General features: G+C 40.6%; 1 protein-coding gene across 1 annotated transcript in view; it reads left to right on the forward strand.

The window, feature by feature from the left end:
* The window catches only part of CATSPERB (cation channel sperm associated auxiliary subunit beta), a 116,944-nt gene that overhangs the window by 76,164 nt on the left and 21,811 nt on the right, over positions 1 to 18,969 (forward strand). Inside the window, exons 19-24 of the mRNA XM_066343599.1 lie at positions 2,286 to 2,473; positions 4,808 to 5,140; positions 11,147 to 11,286; positions 13,203 to 13,400; positions 14,601 to 14,711; positions 18,476 to 18,586. Coding sequence (XP_066199696.1) covers positions 2,286 to 2,473; positions 4,808 to 5,140; positions 11,147 to 11,286; positions 13,203 to 13,400; positions 14,601 to 14,711; positions 18,476 to 18,586 — 1,081 coding nt within the window. The remainder of the gene's footprint in view (positions 1 to 2,285; positions 2,474 to 4,807; positions 5,141 to 11,146; positions 11,287 to 13,202; positions 13,401 to 14,600; positions 14,712 to 18,475; positions 18,587 to 18,969) is intronic.

Below are 18,969 nucleotides of genomic sequence, written 5' to 3' on the forward strand. Positions count from 1 at the left end.
GAAATGACCTTTTGCAGCCAAATTCTGCCTTACGTCTGCAGTTAGACCTTGGGTGGCCATTTCTTGCTCTTCTCCGAGCAGTAGGACGGCTCTACTTCATTCTCTTAGGAGTTTAGGACCAAGACAGCATCCTGACCCTCCTTCAGGGGTAGAGGTTATTTCATCCTGCCGCATCCGTATGGTTTCTTTGCCTCTGCCCTGTGGTGGAGTGGCTTCGCTTCCTCCCTCCCGGTGGCTTACAGCTTTTGCTTTCCAGGGAGAATGGAGGGGTGCTCAGTGCCAGCACCCTGCAGGTGCTGTACCCCGGCCTGTTTGCAAGAGTGTTTAATGCCCAGCCCCGCTGTGGCTTTAGGCTTCTGCTTTCTAGGAAAGGGCGTTCAGGAAAGCGGGTGATGCTTCTGCCCATTTCCCTGTCCTCTGACTTTCTGTGCTGCCTGCCTCACGGCGCTCCCTCCTGTCTTTAGCGGGTGCTGATCTTTCCCCTGAGCCTCCAGGGAAACCCAGGGGAAGGAGCTTGCAAGTGAGTACAGACTCCCCTTTTCAAGCTTCCTCTTTTTTTCTTTTCTTTTTCATTACTGTTGACATTAAATATTATTTTATATTCGTTTCAGGTGTACAGCATAGTGGTTAGATATTTATATAAGTTACAAAGTGACCCCTGCCCCGTAAACCTAGTACCCACCTCGCACCATGCATAATTATTAATGGTATTATGGACTGGATTTCCTACCCTGTACTTTTCACCCCCATGACTGTTTTGTAACCGCCGATCTCTACTTCCCAACCCCTTCACCTTTATCAGCCACCCCCCAAGTCCCTCCCCTCTGGCAACCCTCAGTCTGTTCTCTGTATCTCTGAGTCTGTTTCTATTTTGTTGGTTGCTGTATTCTGTTCATTAGATTCCACGTATAAGTGAAATCATATGGTACTTGTGTTTCTCTGACTTACGTCACTTAAAGGTGCCTCAGCATTTCCAGACTGGTGTGCCAGCACAAACTTGGCCTTTGGCGGTTTTTTACAACTTCAGCTAAATCTTACCTCTTGTGTTGTGGCCCACGCTGTGCTTCTGCCGACCATGCCTTTACATAGTAGGTAAGACTGGCCCAGTGTCCAGACTCTCCTTGAATAGCTTCTTCCCCTGGATTTCCGGTTAGTTGCTTATCTGTGGCCTTGGCTCTCTAATGGGCTTAAGAAAAGGGATGACTTTGTGCTTTATCTGTTTTTTTCTTGTTGGGTTGTGTCTTTCTGCATTTAAAGCAAAAGCAGAAATCTTGCAATTGACTTTTGTATATTAAATTTTTTCAAAATTGCTAAATTATTTTAATAATTCCAGTACTTTTTCTATATATTCCTTTGGGTTTTCCGAGTAGAATTTTTTTTTTCTAAGTAGATAATCACATCCTCTGCAAATAATTTGCCTTGTTTCTGCCTTAATATTTCTTAGCATCTTGTACCTTTTTTTTCTGTTACAGTGTCTGTAGTACCTTGTTTAACAGAAAGGAAGATCGTGGGTGTCTTAGTCCGTTCAGCTCTACGCCCCTGACATAAATCACCTCCCAAAAGCCTCACCTCCTCATACCATCACCTTGGGCATTAGATTTTCAACCATCTTTACTGAGGTGCTGGGTAAGCTGCAGGTTCTAATGGCCCCTTTGAGTTACTTATCACTGACTTTCTCCTGTGTATAAGTGTGACACACATTAAAAAAAAAAACCACTTTGTTTTCTAGTGTTGATCCGTCTTTTGTCTCGTGGAATCTGGGAGGAAACAAATAATGCTATAGCTCTTTTTTATTATTATTGATTTTTAGTGAGAGAGGAAGGGAGAAAGAGAGAGAGATGGCAACATTGATCTGTTCCTGTATGTGCCCCAACCGGGTATCGAACCCACAACCTCTGTGCTTCAGACGATGCTCTAACCACCTGAGCTATCCAGCCAGGGAAATGCTATATAGCTCTTGATGAACAATATCAAACTTCTTTCTGGGAAGTTTATGCCAACATATAATTCCATCAGTAGTGGATTAATGCCTTTCTCCGCTCAATTCTTACCACTCCTGAACCGTCACTAAATATCTTTGCTAATTTGATAGGTGAAAAACTATATTCCCGTTGCTGTAATTGACATTTTATTAATTAACTAATGAAGTTGAAGAAATACTAATTAAATATTCATTTGTTAGCTATTTTATGTGTAGTATATTTTGTTTATAAATTATATATGTTCATAAACTTGTCTATTTAGGCCACAGTTTTATCTCAATTTCTTCATGTGTTTTGGTTTAGGAAATTTGGAATGGCTTATGTAAAAAATATAGTATACCATGACCTTCCTAAAAGATTTCTGTCTGCAGCTATTGTGGAAATAATAGACCCTTTTGCAGTAGAAAATGAGAAATGGAGCTCTGCTATATTGAGTTCCCTTTACATTAGTCAAGAGAGAAAGTTCTATAAACTTAATCTTCAAACACCACGTAAGTATAACTCTTAGTAATGTAATATAGCTCTTACGGCTAATAAAAATGAAAAGTTACCTTGAGACCCTGGCCGCTTGGCTCAGTGGTAGAGCTTCGGCCCGGCGTGTGGAAATTCCGGGTTTGATTCCCGGCCAGGGCACACAGGAGAAGCACCCACCTGCTTCTCCACCCTTCTCCCTCTCCTTCCTCTCTAGCTCTCTCTCACCCTTCCGCAGCCAAGGTTTCATGGGAGCAAAGTTGACCCGGACGCTGAGGACGACTCCATGGCCTCCACCTCAAGCGCTAGAGTGGCTCCGGCTGAAATGGAGCAATGCCCCAGATTGGCAGAAAATCGCCCCCTGGTGGGCATGCTGGGTGGATCCCGGTTGGACGCATGCAGGAGTCTGATTGCCTCCCCGCTTCTAACTTCGGAAAAATACCCCCCCCAAAAAAAAACCTACAAAAAAAAAGTTCTCTTGAGACTGTTCATGCTCATCTATAGATCAGGAAATTTCAAAATTTAGTCCAGTTGGCAATCTACAGAAGTATGCATCTATGTAGTTTTCTGGAGTAATTGTTTTTTATTTCTAGTATAACAGAACCTAGCTATAACTTTATTTATATTACATCTATAGCAGTATCTACTATTTCTATGATGTTATTTTTATATTAACAGTATTCAGGAAAAAAGAAGGAAAGTAGGTAGTTCATGTAGATTTTGACCTCCATAATGAAACAACTTTGACTACTATGTAGGGTCTTTTTTATTTCAAAGGGTTATATGATAGCTACACAGCAAAAACTTGGTATAATTTATTGTAAGGATTTGGGTTGTACCCTGAGTAAATGGAAAGCCGTTGGAGGTTTTGAGCAGAAAATGAAATGACTGGCCTTACAATTGAACATAATCACTTTGGCTGCTGTGTTGGGAACAGACTGGGCAGGTGATGGAGAAGGGCAAGAAGGAAGGCGGAGACAACAGGAGGCTGCTACAGTAACCAGGGGAGGGTCAGAGGAAATTTAAGATGCCTGTCCTCATCCAAGGGGAGAGATAAGCTGGTTATCTGGAAAGACAAGCCTGGTGTTTAGTAAAAACACCTAAACCGGAGAGATACATTTGAGCAGTCAGCATACCTATGATAGTCAATGAAGGTTATGAGACCAGAGGACATCACCCGGAAAATGATTGCAGCCGCAGAGAGGAGAGGGTCTGAGGTCCAATCCCTGGCAGTCCAACAATTAGTAGTCCAGGAGACGGGGAAGCATTGGAAAGGCGATTGGAAGGTCTGCTCAGAGGAGGGCTGAGTGAGGGTGAGTTCAGATGCTACCAACAGGTCAGGTAAGATGAGGAAAGAAAACTGGGCCATGGATCTGTGTGGAAGTCATTGGTAACCTTGACAAAAGCTGTTGTTGGGCATAGTATAGACCAAAGTTGAATTGGATTAAATTCAAAAACTTATGAGGGGAGAGGAACTGAAGACCATGAATGAAGGCCACTGAGGAAATTTCACTCTGAAGGGAAGGTGAGAACTTACATGGCAGTTGGTGGGGAAGGGGACACGGGAAAGAATTTTGTTGCTGTGTCTAAAATGGAAGAAACTATAGATGTGTGCATAACAATGGGAATTTTGAGGTTTTCTTCTACTTCTATTTATTTTTTCATAATGAGGCCAGTACTTTTATTTTTGAGACCTATCAGAAACATTTGATAATGAAAACAAAGAGAAACATTTGATAATGATGGCCTTCCTCTCCTTGAAACAGCCTTTTTTGGCTTCCCTCCTATTCCCTCCGATGGCTTTTCTCCAGTCATTTCTTCCTTGTCTGCTCTGTGGAGTCTCCATTCCTTACATGATGGTGTTCCTTATGGTCCTGCCCTGGAGCCTTCTTTGCTTCTGAATCTTCATGCTCTCCTTAGACAATTAATTATCCATCCATTCAACAAACCTTTATTGAGCACCTTCTATGTAATAGGCAGACCTTTAGGTGAAACATGGCAACACTACCCTTCTCTTTAGAATCACAATAAAGAATCTAGGTTCTTAAGGCTCTTGATAGTTTTATAGTAAAGAAATTAGCTTTTTTTAAATCATTACTTAGCTTTACAGGGGTTTTTTTCCCCCCCTGCTGATAATTTTATAAAATCCATTTCATAGTACAGGTTTGTGCTTGACATATTCGTGATACACTTTCTATATAATAATTTCATTTATAACCTGAAATCTGGCAAATGTGCTTTATGGTTAAGACCATAGTTAAAAAACTCAGTGTGTCTATCAGCGACACCCAGCAGTGTGCTTGCAGAACGTCAGCTGTTTTATTTTACATCAGATCATCCTCTTTCAGCTCCAGGTGTCGATTCCAGGTTTAAAGATACGGACTTTGAGAAGACGGTGGTGATTCCTGGGTACTGCAGCTTCCTGATCATAGAAGTCCTAGACGACACCAATGCTCTAGCTATTCCTACCATGCTTGGAATCATACCCAATTATAAGACTTTTCTAAAAGACTCCTGGTTTTTATACAACTTTGGGCAAAAGAATGGACGATTATGGAAGATAAAGGCAAAACCGTGTAATTACTGGTTTGAACAACATGATGATTCCTTGTCCCTCAGTGTCCTGAAATACATTGATCTGGGGCAAACTAAGAATTTAAAACTCAGGGTCATACCTAATACAAGAGGTAAGTTTATTTTTACTGGGGAGCATCAGAAGAAAGTGGTTCTGTTTACCTTGAATGTGAAATACACTCTGATAGGTTCCTTTATCTTTGGTCTCTGTAATGGCTGGCATTCTACTCATAGCAGTATTAGCTTCTAATTGTTGAGCACTTACTATGTGCAAGGCTCTGTTTTAAATGACTTTTAATACATTTTAAAATTTAATGTCTATAACAGCCCTAAAAGCCAACTATAATCCTTATTTTACAAATGAGAAAAATGAGGTTAAGTTCGCAATCCAAGTTGACGTGGGATTTTAGTTTAGATTTTTCCTTTCCTCTAAAGAAACCCTTTTAACTACCATGGATTATTATAACTATTCCTAGTGTTTATTTAAAGCCAAACAATGGCTTTTATATAAAATTCTATACTTTTCCAGGCATTTATTTATTACGAAAGAAAGAACAAAACAGTAACAATGATGGAGAAATGGCACTCTGGAAAAAAATTAAAAATTTAGTATTAACTGAGCTAGAAAGAGAGCAGAGAAAGATGGAAGGAAGAGAGAGAAAGAGAAGAAAAGCCTGTCACTAGAAATGAAGAGGGATCTCACATCCAAAAAAAAAGAGCTCATGTGTGGTTTCCTGCGGGTCAGGAGGCTCAGATACAGGCTAGATATGCAGTGGGGTGGATTTTAATGCCAGAGCCTTAGCAGATGGGGCTTCGGGCCTTTTTACTTTGCATTAGGAAATTGGAACTCAGGCTGTTAAACCATAAAGCTCGGATTAGGGAAACTCTACATACCACCAACCCAAAAGAGGAGCCAAAGAGATTGTCATTTCCATGGGGCTCAGAGTGGAGAAAAAAGACGATCTGTAAAAACACTAAGTCCAAGACCGAGAAACGCCAGACTGCCCACCAGATGCAGGCATCTTAAGCTGAGAAATCATTATCACCCCAGAGAACCAGTGTAAGCTAGCATAAAACTCTTTGTAGGAGTAATTTCATAACCCAGGCAACATGGACTTCCATGGGGAAAAACATCAACCTTCATTAAACATGGATTGAGGAAAAGAATTTTGAAGCTATGCAAAGACATGACGCAGCACAAGGAGGGGATCAACAGGCACAGGAAATGGAAAATGTTAACCTCCAAGTACTTGAGAAAATAGAAATATCAAAAAGACACGACAAACTAAGCATATGTAAAACTCTTAAAGAGATAAAAGGAGATATATGAACCATAATGAAAGGGGGAAAACCACAATCTTTAACAAACGCTTATTTGAAAAACAGAACCAAATCTAATTTTTATGAATGGAACGTTGCTCCGGACATGAGCTGGCTGTCCTACAATTTAACTCAGGTCTGACCCTGTCTTCCCAGAGACAGAATCAGATTCCACAAGAGTCCAGTCCCGCCAAATGGGCCCACTCAACTGGAGACACAGTTGCAAGCCCAGACTGTTACCTGCGCCCTTGACTGATTGGCTGCAGGTGGGAGGTTCTCAGGACCTCCTCCTTGGGTTCAGTTAATTCGCTAGAGCACCTTGCAGCACTCAAACGTTTTACGGACTGGATTACATTTATTACGAAAGGATATGCTGAAGGACAGGGGAACACCTGACAGAGGAGGTGCAGAGTTCAGAGGATGGGGGAGGGTGCAGTTTCCATCCCCTCTTCAGGCACACTCCCCTCCCAGCCCCCCACGTGCTCCAACCCAGAGACTCTCCGAATCCTGACCTTCTGACTGTTTACGGAGGCTTGATTATAGAAGCATAATTGATTAAATCTTTGGCCATCGGATTGATGCATCCTAGGTGTGGGGTGGGGGGCAGGGACTGAAAGTTCCAACCCTGTAGTCAGTGGTTAGTTCTCCTGGCAAGTGGTTCCCATCATCAGGTGTGATCCAAAAGTCACCTTATTAACATAACAAAAGGCAGCTTTGCTGCTCTCCCAAAGGTTTCAGAAGCTTTGTGCTAGCCTGACCAGGCCAGGCGGCACAGTGGATAGAGCGTCAGACTGGGATGTGGAGGACCCAGGTTTGAAACCCCAGGGTCGTCAGCTTGAGCGGGCTCACCTGGTTTGAGCAAGGCTCACCAGCTTGAGCCCAAGGTCACTGACTTGAGCAAGGGGTCACTCGGTCTGCTGTAGCTCCCCCGGTCGAGGCACATATGAGAACACAATCAATGAACTAAAGTGCCACAGCAAATAATTGATGCTTCTCATCTCTCTCCCTTCCTGTCTGTCCCTATCTGTCCCTCTCTCTGTCTCTGTCACACACACAAAAGAAAAAAGAAGAAAAAAAAAGCTTTGTGCTAGAAATGGGACAGAAGACCAAAGATACATATATATTTCCTATTATAAATCACAATATCACAATCTCTTTCCACTTACTGCATCTTCTTCAATGTCTTTCACTGATGTTTTATAGTTTTCAGTGGACAGGTCTTTCACCTCTTTGTTTAAACTTATTCCTAGGTATTTTATTCTTTTTGATGTTATTAAAAATGTGATTGCTTCCTCAATTTCTCTCTCAGATAGGTCATTGTTACTGCATAGAAATGAAACTTTTTGTTTTTTGATTTTGTTTCCTGAAACTTTATCAAACTTGTTTATTGGAACAGGTTTTTGGTAAAGTCATTAGGGTTTCCTGTACTGTACATAAGATCCTATCATCTGCAAACAGGCAAGTTCACTTCTCCCTTTCTGATCTGGATGCCTTTTATTTCTTTTTATTGACTACTTGCTCTGGCAGAACTTCCTGACCTATGCCGAACTGAAGCGGTAAGAGTGGGCATCTTTGTTTAGTTTCTGATCTTAGAAGGAAAGCACTATGCTTTGAGCATGATGAATATGATGACGTGTGTGTGTTAGCTATGGGTTTGAATCTGATATTAGCTATGGGCTTGTCATATATGGCCTTTACTGAACGGAAGTATATTCCTTATTTATCTAATTTTTTGAGAGGCTTTATCAGGCGTAGATGTTGAACTTTCTCAAATTCCTTTTCTGCTTCAATTGAGATGATTAATAATTTTTATTCTTTATTCTGTTATCATGGTATGTCACATTAAAGACCCTGAATAGCCAGTGATCTTTTTTAAATTGAACTTATTGGGGTGATACTGGTTACCATAATTATATAGGTTTCAGCTGCCAAAGTAATCTTGAGAAAAAACAAAGCTGGAGGCATTGCATTTCCTGATTTCAAACAATATTACAAAGCTATGTTAATTAAAACACACTGACATAAATACAGACCAGTGGAACAGAATAGAGTGCCCAGAAATAAACCCACACATTTCTAGTCAGCTAACCTTTGACAAGGGAGTCAAGAACATACACTAGGGGAAAAATAGTCCCTATTAAATGGTGCTGGGAAAACTGGGTAATCACATGAATAAAACAGGACTGTTGTCTTACATCATTCAGAAAATAAACTCAAAATGGATTAAAGACTAAATGTAAGACTTGAAAGCATAACATTCCTACACAAAAACACAAAGGGCCTGACCAGGCAGTGGCACAGTGGATAGAGCATCGAACTGGGATGCCAAGGACCCACGTTCAAGACCCCAAGGTCGCCAGCTTGAGCGTGGGCTTATCTGGTTTGAGCAAAAGCTCACCAGCTTTAGCCCAAGGTCGCTGGCTTGAGCAAGGGGTTAGTTACTCCGTCTGCTGAAGGCCCGCGATCAAGGCACATATGAGAAAGCAATCAATGAACAACTAAGGAGTCGCAATGCGCAACAAAAAACTAATGATTGATGCTTCTCATCTCTCCATTCCTGTCTGTCTATCCCTGTATATCCCTCTCTCTGACTCTGTCTCTGTAAAAACATAAAAATAAAAAAGTAAATAAGAAAATAAGGGAATAGCTCCTTGACATTGGTCTTGGCAATGATTTTTCTTTTTTAAGAAATGCCACCCAAAGCACAGGCCACAAAAGCAAAAGTAAACAAGTGGGACTACATCAAATTAAAATGCTTCTGTACAGCGAAAAGAAATATTGATAATAATAAAAAACAATAAATAATGAAATTAAAAAGCAATCTGTGGAATGAAAGCAAATATTTGCAAATTGTGTACCTGAAAAGGAATTCATATCTAAAAAAATTAAGGAACTCATACATTGAATAGAAAAAAAAAAGCCCAAATAATTTAATTTAAAAATGGGCAAAGGACGCCTGACCAGGCGGTGGCGCAGTGGATAGAGCATCGGACTGGGATGCAGAGGACCCACGTTCAAGACCCCAAGGTCGCCAGCTTGAGCGCGGGCTCATCTGGTTTGAGCAAAAGCCCACCAGCTTGAACCCAAGGTCACTGGCTCCAGCAAGGGGTTACTCGGTCTGCTGAAGGCTCGCGGTCAAGGCACATATGAGAAAGCAATCAATGAACAAGTAAGGTGTTGCAACGCGCAATGAAAAACTAATGATTGATGCTTCTCATCTCTCTCCATTCCTGTCTGTCTGTCCTTGTCTATCTCTCTCTCTCTCTGACTTACTCTCTGTCTCTGTAAAAAATAAAAAAAAAATTAAAAATTAAAAAAAAATGGGCAAAGGACCTGGACATTTTTCCAAGAAGTCACAAATGGCCAACAGGTACATGAAATGATGGTTGACATCTCTAACCATCAGAGAAATGCAAATCAAAACCATGGTGAGATATCATCTCACAGCTGTTTGAAGGGTTGTTATCAAAAAGATAAAACAAATGTTGGTGAGGATATGGAGAAAAGGTAACTCTTGTGCATTGTTGGTAGGAGTGTAAATTGATTTAGCCACTTTGGAAAACAGTATGGGAGTTACACAAAAAAATTAAAAATAGAACTACCATATGATCCAGTAATCCCACTTCTGGGTGTATATATATGAAGGAAATGAAATCACTATCTTGATGAGATATCTGCAGTCCAATGTTCCTTGCGGTATTACAATAGCCAAGATATACAAACAATATAAATGTCCGCTGACAAAGAAAATGTGGTATATTTACACAACAGAATCTTGTTCACCCGTAAAAAGGAAAGTTATCCTGTTACTTGCAACAGCATAGCTGAGCCAGGAGGATATTGTGCTAAGTGAAATAAGCCAGACAAAGAAAGACAAATTCTGTATGGTATTACTCATATGTGGCATCTAAAAAAAGAATAAAGTCTAATTCATAGAAATAGAGAGTAGTACAAACTTCTAGTTACAAAGGACTAAGTTCTGGGAATGTTATATACAGCCTGGTGATTCTAGTTAATAATACTGTATTGTGTACTTGAAATTTGATAAGAGAAATTTTTAAACATTCTAACCACACATAAAAAGACAACTACATGTGAAGTGGTAAATGTGTTGTGATAATCATTTCACAATGTATACATATCTCAAATCATCACATTACATACTTATAAAATATACAATTTGATTGTCAGTTTACCTCAATAAAACTAGAGGGTGGAATGTGAGTTATCAGCCCCCTCCACAGACCTGCTAAATCAGAATCTGCATTTTAACCAAATGACCACTTCTTAGTTCAGGAAGCACTGGCCAGGTCACCTTGGTTTAAGGAGAACCACAAATGAGACTTTAGACAAATCATTTAAAATTACTTCTCATTTCGGATTTATTCATGAGTAAAGATAGCAGTTAGACTACAGTTTTTCAAATCTCTTTTTCCATTAAATTTCTCAATATGGAGAGTTTGCAAACAAGTGGCCTGCAGGCAGAAATGGCCCCAGTGCCATATTGTGTTAATTGTCTTAGAAGTTTACTCTTGGGGAAAAATTGACTGACAGCCCTTCAAATTGAGCCTACTCTTCAGTTTCTATACCGAGTTATCCAACTTGGTGCGGCCAGTGCCAACCAACTGACCTTTATACTGGAGAACCTGGCTAAGGAATAGGGGTGCGCACCAGAGCAGTATTTCTGTGAGAAATTTGGAGAAAATTTGTAGAAGTTTTAGAATCCTGATTAGCCAATCATTATTAAATTGTTTTAAGTTTTTATGATTTACCATTAACCGTTAGCCTTGTTTCTACAGGTATTCGAATACGTGAAGTGCCACTCCTAAAAATAATTGTTGGAAACCCAAATTTGTTGGACGTTCAAGCTGAAGGCATTTTTGATTATACTGATAGTTACATATTAGACATTTCTATAACTAGCAAGACTTTAACTCAGGTAAGATTTTATTTCAATTACAAAAAGAAGTATTAATTATAGAAAATTTAGAATGTCCACTAAGGAAAAGAAGGGATAGGGTTAAGAGTTAAAAAAGTAAGCTCTGAAAACGACTACCTGAGTTAGATCTTACTTCTGACACTTTCTACGTGAACTTGGGAAAGTTACTTTACTGGGCTAAATTCCCTTATCTATAAAATGGAGATCATAATAATAATTTCTACCTCACAGGGTAGTTTTGAGAATTAAATGTGATAATTCAAGTAGGGCATCTAAAACATAGAAAATGCTCAATCACTAGGAACTTACAATATTTCCCCCACTACTCCCCCTAAAACTGGTAGAGTATCCTATATACACTTTAAGAAATTTATTCTTTCACATCCACACAGTCTTTTCTATATATTCTAAAGTTTTTTATCATGAAAACTTTAAGATATAAAGTAGAATTTCCATGTATCTCTTAACACTCAAACAATAGTCAAGATTTTGCTACTTTTGTTTTCTCACCCCTGTTTAATTTTTTGGTTTATAGTCTGACATTTTTAAATGAACAACAAGCATCATGTCCTTTCACTCCTATATGCTTCAATAGGCATCTCTAATGTGTGTTTATCTCTGTACTATAAAACTCAGTCTCTAACCCAATGTCCCCAATTGTCTCAAAAAAATTTATAGTTGGTTTATTTAAACTGGGATCCCAACAAGATTCACATAGTAAGTGATGATTTTATCTCTAAAGTCTCTCTTAGTTGAAAGGTACTATTTCATTTCTTCCCCTGCTGTTGCATTATGGATTGGGTCCATTGTCTTATAGAACATCCAACATTCTGGCTTGTTCTGTTCGCTTCCTTGTCTCTAACATGTGCTTCCCTCCCTCAAATTTCCCTTAATAGTATAACCCTGCTTGGATTCTCGTTCAATGTGTTTTGGCTAAAATTCATTAAAAATAGATCGTTTAAATGGCTACAGAATACAGGAATAGGAGCAAGACCACCACCACCAGAATCTACGATACCACTAGAGTTATTAGTTATTTCTACATTCTTAAAATTGCAAAATACTTTAAAATTTCAAGCAGAATTTATCAAATTTTGCTAAATGTTTAATACTGTTCCAGGTTCAAATACATTTACTGTGCATAAATTCTTACCAAAAACAGATCTTTGTGAAATACAGTGATTGCTAAGTGAATAGCTTATTCTCAAAATGTGTACCAATTGAAGTTATTGTCTTCATATTATCAAAGCAAATGTCCAGGTGCTCACTCGGTGGGGGGAACCCCATTGATGTGAGTTAGATGTAACTATGGTGTTTACTTCATAAATCCTTCCTGATTCTTGCTCATTTCCAAATGTCCACATTCCATTAGATTGCAATGTATTTCTTCCTGGAAAAGAGTGTGTTTTCTGTTATGATCTATCAACTTTATCACTCTATTTCTGTTTTTTATATGGCTCTTTTTCTATCTCTTTTCCTTTTCTATATTCTTTAGTTGATTACTGTGTTATTTTGCTAGGGCTTCCATAAATAAATACCACAGACTGAGTGGCTTAAGAGAAATTTATTTTCTCATGGGTCTAGAGGATGGAAGTCCAAGATAATGGTTTCAGCAGGGCTGATTTCTTCTAAGGCCTCTTTCTTTGCCTTTTCCCTATGTCTTCAAATCATCATCCCTCTGTGTGTATCTGTGTTCAAATTTACTCTTGTTATAAGGACGTTCATCATATTGAATTAGGGCCTAGTCTATTGACCTCCTTTTAACTCAGTTACTTTTTTAAAGGCCCTATTTCCAAATGCAGTCACATTCTGAGACACTAGGGGTTAAGATATCAGCATATGAATTTTGAGTAAACATAGTGCATCTATAATAGTTACTTTAAATAACCTTCATTTATATATTTGGCTATTTCCAGGGTTCAACTTCACTGGCATTTGTTATGTGGAGAGCATCAACTAACTGCTTTGTGACAACATTTGTGGCAACACTGAAAAGCAGCTGTAGTTATCTCAAAATTATGCATCACATTCCTAGTATACTTATCCCATTGAAAGACTGGATCAGTGGAATCCACAAAGACAGCCAGGGTTTCAATAGGATCAAAACTTTGCCGGTAAAAAAATAAATAAATAAATAAACCTAAGCAGATTGTTTTAAGGCTACCAGTGATATATTACTTTGTATAACTGACTAACCATTTGGTCTTAGTATTTCTTTCCTAAGATGTTCAAAACACTCCAGTTATTTTTCAGTCCTCCTGTCATTTCAAAGATGTGGTGATGATTTATTTCTAAAATGTAAAATCTTTCTGAAATAATGATTTTTCTTAGTAACTTAGTTTCATCATTACTAATATAATTTATGTACATTAATGGTGGTATAATCTTGGGATTTTGCAATATATAAAGTTATTTGCCCTTATGTTGACCTGTCCTGAGCTTACACACACATGCACACACACATATATAACAGGCCCTGTTTCAATGTAGTAACAGTTTTAAGTTTTGCCTTGTCAGAATCTGACTCTTTTTAACATATAAATTATTACTCTAGACCCCGGCCAGTTGGCTCAGTGGTAGAGCATTGGTCTGAAGTGTGGATGTCCCGGGTTTGATTACCTGTCAGAGCACCCAGGAGAGGCAGCCATCTGCTTCTCCACTCATTCCCCTTCCTCTTCTCTCTCTCACTCTCTCTTCCCCTCCTGCAGCCATGGCCCGATTGGTTCTAGCGCATTGGCCCTGGGCACTGAGGATGGCTCAGTGGAGCCTCCGCCTCAGGTAGTAAAAATAGCTCAGTTGTGAGCATGGCCCCAGATGAGCAGAGCATCAGTCCCAGATGGAGTTTCCGGGTGGATCCCGGTCGGGGCACATGTGGCAATCTGTCTCTCTATCTCCCCTGCTTTCATTGGAAAAAGAAGAAAAAATTTTTTCTTAAATCATTACTCTACTAACTTATTACTTATTCTTTTCCTTGTGATAAAAAAGCAAATAACCAAACTTGAAAAATTATTTACTAAATACATCACTAGGAGTTTTTATAAGGTGTTTAACTTTTTTGCATTGACTGTATGGCCACTATTTTAGGTACTAAAAAGTGTTTCACTTATTTACAATGTCCAAGTGATATTAACATGGATTGAGGTTGTAGAAATTTCAGAAAATATTGGGTTGGGAGTGTAAAGTGAATAAAAATGTACTGTAACACCTGGATCTAAAAACAAGATATTTGCTTTGATTGATTTTTTGGAAAATCAAAATATTTAAATGAAGATATAATAAATAATTATACATTTTCTTTGTTTAATCACCTGCAGACAAACTACAGGCCTCCATCTAACATGGGAATTGCCATACCAATTACAGACAATTTTTATAATGCAGATCCTAGCAAACCTATACCAAGAAATCTATTTTACAAGTCAAAGGTAAATACTTTTCTACAAATAAACCAGTATTTATCTGAATTCAAAAAATCACTAAATAAAATTACAGTAGAACATAGCTACAAGGATTAAATGAGAAGGTGCATTTAGTACAATGCCACATCTCCCCTTGTTGGGGATGATAGTGATGGGGATGATGATGGTGGTGGTGGTGATGGTGGTGGTGATGATGGTGGTGGTCGTGGTGGTGATGGTGGTGATGGTGGTGATGATGGTGATGGTAGTGATGGTGGTGATGGTGGTGGTGAAGGTGATGGTGATGGCGATGGTGGTGGTGGTGGTGGTGATGGTGGTGATGATGGTCATGGTGGTAATGGTGGTGGTGTGATGGTGGCAGTGGTGATGGTGGTGGTGGTGATGGTGGTGGTGATGGTGGCGGTGGTGATGGTGGCGGTGGTGATGGTGGTGGTGGTGATGGTGGCGGTGGTGATGGTGGTGGTGATGGTGGTGGTGATGGTGGTGGTGGTGATGGTGGTGGTGGTGATGGTGGTGGTGGTGATGGTGGCAATGGTGGTGATGGTGATGGTGGTAATGGTGATGGTGGTAATGGTGATGGTGGTGATGATGGTCATGGTGGTGATGGTGGTGGTGGTGATGGTGGTGGTGATGGTGGTGGTGGTGGTGGTGGTGATGGTGGCAATGGTGACGGTGGTGGTGGTGGTGGTGATGGTGATGGTGGTGATGATGGTCATGGTGGTGATGGTGGTGGTAATGGTAGTGATAATTACTACTACTACTACTACTGTTACTCATTTCTCTTACTATTTTTGTCCCTCTCCTCTCATTTTATTGATACTCCTGGGTATAGTTTTAGAATCAAGAAATCTAAATGGACCCTTTAACCCTGACCTCTCCCTCGCTCCCATTTGGATTTCAAATGGGATAAATAGGATGAAAGTATCCTTTCGCAAATGAAAAGTATCCCCAGGCCCATCTCACATCTCCAGCCCTGGGAAAGAAAGTGTCCAAAAGGAAAGAATAACGTTTGCTTCAACACAGGCACAAACTCCGGCCAAGGTTTTGCCTAGAAGATAGCCCAACAGCACTCTGTCTCTCCAGAGTAAGGAGTGAACCAGGTAGAGAAAAGTACATTAAGGGGTAGCTTCTTGAGGAAACATCATAGATGCCTATGCAAGCTCCCTCTAGAAAAATGTACTTACATGCCTATATAAGTGTACAGACATTCATATCCATTCATGAACATGCACATACAATGACATAAAATTATTGCTTTTGTTCAAAACTCTGCATTGCCTTCCCATCTCATGCAGAGTAAAAAACACATTCTTACACTGGATCAAGGTCCTCCATGATATGGGTTGGCATTACACCTGGCCTGACTTTCCCCAGGTCAATCTGCTCTAGCCACATTGGCCTCCTTACTGTTCTTCAACTATGCCAGACATATTTCTACCACAGGGCCTTTGCATTTTCAAAAAATTTCTCTGGAATGCTCTTCTGACAGATATGACATGGCACATTTTGTCACTGTCCTTAGGTTTTTGCTTAACCATTCTATTTAGAATTGTTATTCCCATCTCCACTATTACCTCCTAACCCCCTTCCCTGCCTTATTTTTCCCTATTGCACTTATTACAGTTTTACATATTTTACTCATTGTACCTCATAAAAAAGATAAGCTACATAAGGCAGGGCTGTTTTTTCTTTGTTTTTTGTTGTTTTTTTTGTTTGTTTTTTTTTGTATTTTTCTGAAGCTGGAAATGGGGAGAGCAGTCAGACAGACTCCCGCATGCACCCGACCGGGATCCACCCGGCACGCCCACCAGGGGCGACGCTCTGCCCACCAGGGGGCGATGCTCTGCCCCTCCGGGGCGTCGCTCTGCCGCGACCAGAGCCACTCTAGCGCCTGGGGCAGAGGCCAAGAAGCCATCCCCAGCGCCCGGGCCATCTTTGCTCCAATGGAGCCTTGGCTGTGGGAGGGGAAGAGAGAGACAGAGAGGAAGAAGGGGTTGGGGGTGGAGAAGCAAATGAGCCCTTCTCCTATGTGCCCTGGCCGGGAATCGAACCCGGGTCCCCCGCACGCCAGGCTGACGCTCTACCGCTGAGCCAACTGGCCAGGGCCGCAGGGCTGTTGTTTTTAATCTGTTTTGTTCTCTACTATATCTTTAGTACCAAGAACAGTGCCAGGTATGGGGAACACTTAAAAATTATTGAACAGCCCTGGCAGGTTGGCTCAGCGGTAGAGCATCAGCCCAGCATGTGGAAATCCCAGGTTCAATTCCTGGCCAGGGCACACAGAAGAAGTGCCCATCTGCTTCTCCACCACTCCCCTTTCCTTTCTCTTTCTCTTCCCCTCCCACAACCAAGGTTCCATTGGAGCAAAGTTGGTCCAGACACTGAGGATGGCTCCATGGCCTCTTCCTGAGGTGCTAGAATGGCTCTGGTTACAGCAGAGCAACACCCAAGATGGGCAGAGCATCGCCCCCTGGTAGGCATGCCGGGTGGATCCCAGTCAGGCGCATGTGAGAATCTGTCTCTCTGTCTCCCTACTTTTCACTTCAGAAAAATACAAAAAAAAATTATTGAACAAACTAATACTACACATTTACACACATATTGTTACACACACACACACACACATACACACACACACACACACACACACGGAGGTTGACTTCTTGTCGAACCTTGGAAATCAAGGTAAGAAGCTCTGTCCCAGGCAATGAGCAGCTATAATACTAAGTTCAACTCCAGCTTGTCACAAAGATAAACCTTGTTGTATCACACAGCCAAGCCTCCTCTGTAGAACTCCGGCTTTATGTAGGGATCTTCAGGATTTGGGGTTTTGAGGGGGGTTTTAGGTTTTTTTTGTGTGGAGGGACAATTAATAGGAAATGTATATAATATAACCTCTAAGTATCTTCTGAAATCCAATAATGTTCACTGCAGTATTCCTAGTGTTATCAGGCACTGGCAGCCATTCTCTGAGGACACAGCAGTGAGCTTGGTAAACATGATACCTCCATGGATCTTCACTCTAACGGGGGAGAACAGGCATCAAACAGAAAGTTGTACAAATGAAATAGCGTCATCCGGCGCAGTGTGTGAACCGCGTGGCCCTGCGCCACCTGAGCCAGCGTCACCTGGGAATGTTTCTCCAGGGCAGCTTTCCCATGCTCATCTCGCAGCTACTGGATCAGACACTATGGGGTGCAGTCCTTTAAACCTGAATATTTAGAACACCTTCCCGTTGATCCTTGCTTACCCTAACGTTGAAGATAGACAAGTAGTAGAGACAGACACAAAATGCACCAGATGACTGTGGCTCAGAAATGCCTCCCTTAGTCCGAGGGAGTCACACTGAAAGATGAGTAGGGGTTAGCCAGACAAGGGAAGACGGAGGAGCAGGACAGACTAGGGTAAAGGAGAGACCAAACATTCCAGGAGCGGGAAATACTACGCACACAGGGCAGAGGTGGGGGAGGGCTCCGCGCCTTTGCTCAACGTCACTAGTTATTAGGGCAATATAAATCAGAACCACCATGAGATACCACTTCACACCCATCAGGGTAACTTTGACAATCTATAAACGGGGAAGCAGCTGAGTGACACTTGGGTTCACATTATCAAGCAAGGGGACAAAATTCAGAAATACTGTACTTTATTCTTGATGGACTTTCTCAGGGATTTTATTTATTCAGGGAACAAATATTTATTGAAGATTTACTTGGTAGAAATCCTGCCACGGAGGGAAAAAAGTCAACCTTTATTAATTCTGTTTGCAGAAACATGGTAAATTCAAACAGTGTGCTAACATGTCTTCTCGGGCGAAGTGTAACTGCTCACAGGAACAAAAGTTTTCATATGATGTTGCTTTCTCAGACTGCAGAGAAAAGGTAAGATCACTTTTAATTACTTGAAGACAGAGTACTTTCATATTAATAAGATTTTGGTTAAATATGAAAACTAAGCCATAGAAATAATGTCTTATTATGTCATGAAACTAAATATTGATGCGGAGCTAAAAGGACCTGGATTTAAATGTCCCCAGACAAGTCAGTTAACATGATCTATAAAAGAGAATGCCTGCACTTCCCTTCCCATGCCACAGGTTCTTATAAAGATAACTACTCATATCTATGTGAAAACAATTTGTAACTTGTCAAACACTTGACTACAATATGGTAAATATTGATTAAAGAAAACTTAGTGTTGCCTGACCAGGTGGTGGCACAGTGGATAGAGCATCAGCCTGGGATGCAGAGGACCTAAATTTGAA

Source organism: Saccopteryx leptura, chromosome 6, assembly GCF_036850995.1.
Source record: "Saccopteryx leptura isolate mSacLep1 chromosome 6, mSacLep1_pri_phased_curated, whole genome shotgun sequence".
Lineage (NCBI taxonomy): Eukaryota > Metazoa > Chordata > Mammalia > Chiroptera > Emballonuridae > Saccopteryx > Saccopteryx leptura.